This window comes from Phaethon lepturus, unplaced genomic scaffold, assembly GCF_000687285.1.
Source record: "Phaethon lepturus isolate BGI_N335 unplaced genomic scaffold, ASM68728v1 scaffold10600, whole genome shotgun sequence".
NCBI classification, from domain to species: domain Eukaryota; kingdom Metazoa; phylum Chordata; class Aves; order Phaethontiformes; family Phaethontidae; genus Phaethon; species Phaethon lepturus.
Genome location: NW_010514052.1, coordinates 45,326 through 51,119, shown reverse-complemented (window position 1 = coordinate 51,119; position 5,794 = coordinate 45,326). Strand labels below are relative to the sequence as shown.

The 5,794-nt window shown below is 41.1% G+C and overlaps 1 protein-coding gene across 1 annotated transcript in view; it reads left to right on the top strand.

Moving 5' to 3' along the window:
* Window positions 1–3,638: 3,638 nt before the first annotated feature.
* The window catches only part of PPEF1 (protein phosphatase, EF-hand calcium binding domain 1), a 28,436-nt gene continuing 26,280 nt past the window's right edge, over window positions 3,639–5,794 (top strand). Inside the window, exon 1 of the mRNA XM_010291934.1 lies at window positions 3,639–3,681. Within this exon, the coding sequence (XP_010290236.1) occupies window positions 3,639–3,681 (43 nt within the window). The remainder of the gene's footprint in view (window positions 3,682–5,794) is intronic.

Genomic DNA, 5,794 nt, shown 5'->3' with positions numbered 1-5,794 from the left:
AGGGAAAGGAGGCACCTTGCTGGAGATAACTGTTGAAACAATTTGGGGGGGAAGTAGTATAACTGTGGAAGTCCCATCCCAACAGAAATAAAGGGAGGACCCTTTCATTCTTTGTTTATCAAAGGTAAGAAACAAATGGAATGAAGCAAGAATAGGAAGTTAAAGCCTAGTGGCTCTTGTTTGTATGGCTTCCACATCCTCCAGCTTGACCTAGCTTACACTTGTCTGCCAGTAGCACAGCTTATCTAATTTTAAAAGATAAGGTATGCTTGAAAGGATGGCTCTCTGCCCAGAGGACCGGCAGCCTGATTTCATTAAAAGTCAGCTATAAATCTTTACAAGATTTCCATTATTCTTGAGGCAGCCTGGTCTTTACCTGACTGACAAACTGAGGGCATGACTGATTTTGGGTAGCACCTGTTACATCCAGATCAAATGGTGCCGATTCATTATCTCTGTAAATCAGCCTCTCGACAGCTCAGGTTCTGAAACCCAAATTTCTGAGCACTTGCTGCAGTGTAACCTTCAGTGACTCCTATTCAGAAAAAGAGCAACATGCGCCATTCCAGCTTAGCTTGGTGCGTGTCTATTGGCATGGTTGGAATGACATTTTATTTTGCTTCAGTGGATGGGCTTTGTATTCAGTGCTTGTCCATCACAAAATTGCCTTTTTGCTGAACTGAGAGAAATGTAGCAATTTCTTAGAGTTATATCTAAAAGTGGGACAGATCACCAGCTTGTAGAAATTGAATTACTGCCTGCGTTTTAGTGAACATGACAAATACTCTCTTAAGTGTAAATCAGTGGTATAGTATCCAGAATGCTAACACAGCATCATGTCCCAAATTCTCATCCAGCTACCTTGTATCTCTGAAGGTTTTTCAATACCTTGGTACGAGCCCAGCTTTCCATTTCATCAGCCAACATTTGAGGGAATTTTATAATGGCAGATAAGTCCTCACCAGACTACACTGGTGAGGAGTACACTGCGTAGTAAATAGCTTGAAGAAATTAATGTTTTAAATGCTTGGTTTTCAACCTTTGCCATGGAAGGCCTTCATGGCCTTCACCTGGTATTTTTCTACACCTTTGCTCAGGAAGGCAAAGTTTGGCATGGAGCGGGAGTTGGCTTGAACCAACATACCTGGGGGGTTGGGAAGGGAGGGATTTCTTCCTTTGGAGCAGGTCAATTAGGAGCGATGTAGAGCCTTTGCCTGTGGGAGGCACTGGCTCTTTCCACAGTGGCTTGTTCCCCTTGTTCATGATTCTTTACTATGACCAGAAGGGCAGAAAGTGAATTTGCTGGGCCTGGGTGGAGACCCTGCTTGCTGGATTCTTCAGCAGGTGTGGCTGGTCTGGAGTCTGGACATGCAGGTTGGCCAGGATCGTTCTGTAGCCAACTGAGAAGCCATCAGGAAATAGGGTAGTAGTTTGAATGTTCGCTATGTCCACTTTAGGATGCGGACATTTTAGACTGAAGGGGATGATTATTCCCCTGGAATAGCTCTTTGATGGCCAGATTTGGCCTTTTTAAGAGGTTTAATGATAGGATATATTTGTGCAAGTTTTCCTCCAAGCTTTGAGTGGATGTTTCATGCTTCATTTACTGCTATTACCATAAAACTTCTGTCCCTCTGTCTCTATCTTTTTTATTTCTTGGCCCAAAGAGGTGCTAGAAGTCCATGAATTTAAAGGCAGGTGGAGGGAAGAGTGGGGATGATTGAGAGAAGACTTAAGTCATTGAAGGTAGGATGCAATAGTGATTCAGATCCCCATTTCTTGGGTCAGCCCATTGTTTGCAATGGGTGGAGTCCTGAGAGGTGTGATGGTTCTGTTTGGGGCTCCCATTGCCCAGTTGCTGGGCACACACTGACCTGCCCTCGTTGCAATAGGACTTAGCTTGTAAGCTCTATTTTGCTCTTGATCCTGATCTTCTGATCACAATTCAAGTCATGGCTGGCTGGTTTGAGATGGACTAATGAAGACTTGAGAACTGCCAAGAGGGCAAGTGAGGAGACGGTATTCAGGAAAACTACAATTGTTTGGAGAGAAAACAAATTTGAGCTATTAGCAATATCAGTTCTGTATTTGATGCTGTCAAAGCCATTGATTGGCTCAATATTAATGTAGCAGCACTTTTTTTTATTTCATAACAACTTCTTCAGAGGGAAGAAAAGCAGTCCACTGGGGGGAAAAAACCCTAAAATCCTTCTTTCCTGAAACAAATATGGACTTAGAAGGTGGCAGACCCAGCTCAAGTGTAGGATACCCTTGTGTTGTGGGACCCTGAAAGTAGTCCCACAACTATAAATAGTTGTGTGATATTCATATCATCATATCATAAATATATGAACACTGTAAACAGTCACACAACAATAAATGTATTCTTACTATTGAAATTGAAAATAGGCTAGTTATGCATTTATGTTTTCCTTTCTCTCCTATCCTCCTGTTAGTTTTACTTCTGCTAGTAAAGGCCAAAGAAAAACAATAGTAGTTAAGCATTCATTTTATGCTGGTGAATTTCTTTTTTGCTTTAAAACTCGAGCTAAAAGAAAATATCAATGAAACAAAACAACAAATGCAATAATTTAGTCATGTCAGACATGCTAGAGAGAAACATGTATCCCTGAAGACAGGGAGAGAGACGGGTCAGTGTGATCATATAAGAAATCTTTAGCTAAAACAAAGTTCAGTCTCTCTAAGAGCATCAATGACTTTCTTGTTACTTAGAAATTAACCCATTTTTGTATCTCAGGGGAATTGTATTCATTTGAACTTGTTGATCAGGAAGTGTATTGTGCGAGTGAACGATACCAGTTAGTGAAGAGCTGAGCAAGTGCCAGGAGAAAAATGCAGAAGCCGCACTTTGTTCATTTATTTAATGAAACCAAATCTTTTATTTATAATGTTTCAATAGAAATGCGACAGAAATTTGGATGTTTTATTTAAATGAAATCTGATAATGAAGCAATTTGCTATGGCACTATCTCTCCTTGTAAATTTGGTGGTGGTAACACTGAGGGATGAAGTGATAAATGGGGTGGTAGGGCACCTTTTCAAATCAATAGAATGTTAGGAGGGCTGAAGTTTGGGGGTTTTTTAGCAGTAGTATCAGATGTAATTTAAAGTCCTTAAAATTCTGCAGTTCTGATTTTCAAATCACAATAATGAAGAGTAATATGCCTCTGTAGTCCTTTGTCCCTAGTAGTAAGGCTTTAAATAGCTATGCATCAGATTAAGAAATCACTGGCGCACATTAATTTTCAGCTAACGTGTAAAGAGTAAACTGTATTAACTAGTTCATCTGTCTCAAATGCAAGCTGATAGTGATCAGATGTGAAAAAGAAATGTAGTGTGGTTCATCAGGTCCAGTTTATGTAGGACATACTTTAAAGTAATTTGTTATGAGCTATATGTTAGATTCTGTGTTGTCAAGCACTTTTTTTTCTTCTCGCTCCCTCCCAATCCTCTCCCTGTTAGGAGTGCTAGGAGGAGCCAGGACCCCAGAGAGGTATAATCCTCATCACTGAAGGAAAACCACAGGAAATGTGTGTAGACTAACAACTGAGAGAAACATGCTTTGTATCAGCAGCAATTAAAACTGATGGGCAGTTTTGGAATGCATCATTGGAATCATGGGGTGCAGCAGTTCTGTAGCTGACAGAAAGTCAGAGAAAGGTGAGTGCTGCCTTTGTCTTCATGGTCAGTGGTTGCTCTCTCTGTAACACCAGAAGAGGATTGCAAGGTAATGTTTCCCCTCAGTCCTGTTGTCAAAAATACTTGTTCAGAGAAAATTATTTTCTAATTATCTTCTTTTTAAAAGAGTGCATAGCTTTTAGATGCTGGTTGGGGTCAGAAGACAACTGTATACCACCTCTAACATCTACAGATTGGGTTGGAAAAGATTCACAGCATCTGTGACAGAAGCTAAATTTCAGATGTGTCTGTGCTTGCCCTGTCTCTGGCAAAGCGTATGGGTTAAGGTATTGAGGGGCACCTTTATGGCCTTTCACAACACAGAATTCCTGGGTAAACTGCCTCAGTTTCCCTGCTGCTGAGTGACCCCGATTATGAAGCAAGTGTAATAAAGCAGAGCTATTACAATGACTCCCAGAATCAATTTTCTGCCATATCAAGTGCCTGGCCTGATATCCTCACTTGACAGTCACTGAGGCTGTCCATTGAGTATCCACAGTAAATGCCTAAACATTCAATTAAAAACTAATGCATCATCCCCCTGCTTTTAACCATACCACACCCTGGTATGAACACACCAGGCTCTGCACAGGCAGGTGGGTTCCAGGATTGGCTTAGACCTTTGTTCTAGACCCTTTGTGTTCTTTCAAGGTTTGTCATTAAAGTACAATTTACAGATCTGCCAAGAGCCATGTTGTGTCACACTGTGCATAGGTTTAGGAGATTATTATGCTGAACAGCCATGGTTGAAAAGGAAGGCTCTTTTTGGCTACTAAGCCAGAACACAAGTCACACTAAACTGGAGACTAAGAAGCAGGAGCACTTGATCATGGCTACAGGGATCCAAGCTGACTGGTTTAAGGGTAGCCCTCAGCTTTGTGTACACTACTTGGCAGTCAAAGCAGCAGCAGTGCTGTATCACAGCAGTGGAAGTAGAATGAAAACATCTGGAGTCCCATACCTACCTGTAACTGGAAAGCAGCCCTTCCTTTTTGGGTTTGCACGCTATGCGTATATGTGCCTTGCAAAGCCTCAGAGGTGAGTTAGCTGGGAATATTTCTGAGGGTGCAAAATGTTGGAGTGGGCATGGGGAGCTGTACTCTTTCTCAGTCTACAACCATCAATACATATTGGTGTGGAGCCAGGCTTTGCTACCCCAAAGCTGGCTTATACTTTTGTGTGCTTGTTTGACAATGTTTTGTCCTCTCCAGTTGCTGGATGGTATTCTTTCTGCACTTCAGCAGTAGTCAAATGATGCTGAACTGTCATTCTATCTGCAGCTTGAGGCTATACATCCTTCTAATGCAATAATAACATGAGTTTAACAGGTACTTGCTGTTGTAGACACCTTCTGCAACTGATAACAATTTTTTTTTGCAGATGCAGTTTCGTCTAGTGTGAAAATCATGTTCTGATTCAGCCTGAGAATAACAGCACTGTAATAAGTAAAGCTAAAAAAAAAAGTGACAGGAAATACTCTGTTAGATTTGCAACATTAGCCATAGCGGTCGATATAGATCTGCCTTATGTGATACCAGTAGAACTGTGCCATGTTAAGTGCTCAGGACCATTAAGCAGCCCAGGGAGGCTTTAATGGGAAGTTTAATGGTTCTGATACTGGAAATCAGTTTCTGTGCTGGTGGCTGTGCTTTGCCCCTTAGGTACTTTTCTAAACAGAAAAGCTGATGACAGCCTTGCTGTGATGCGTCAGACTTTCAGGTCTATGGTGGTAGGCAATTCCAGAAAGTACAGAAAATAAGAGTTATCTTAGAGTTTCTTTAGGGTACGAAGAAACTCTAAGGAGTCATGTAAGGATTACATTTCCTTTAGGCAGGATGTGCTATCTGTAGGATGGGAGTCTTTACTGGTTTTGGCCTTGTCTGGGCTAGAAAACTTTACCACTTTAACTCTACTGTATCCTTTTTAATGGTAAAATAAGCAAACAATGGGCTATTATGGCACCTGTAAGAATTTTTGTTAAAAAGCTTCCATAATGTTATACATTTATTAATAGACTCACTTTTCCATGGAGGTTTTTCTTTACGTGCATAACTGTCAGTTTAAGAAAAAAATCATTCACACTCGGGGCAGGGGG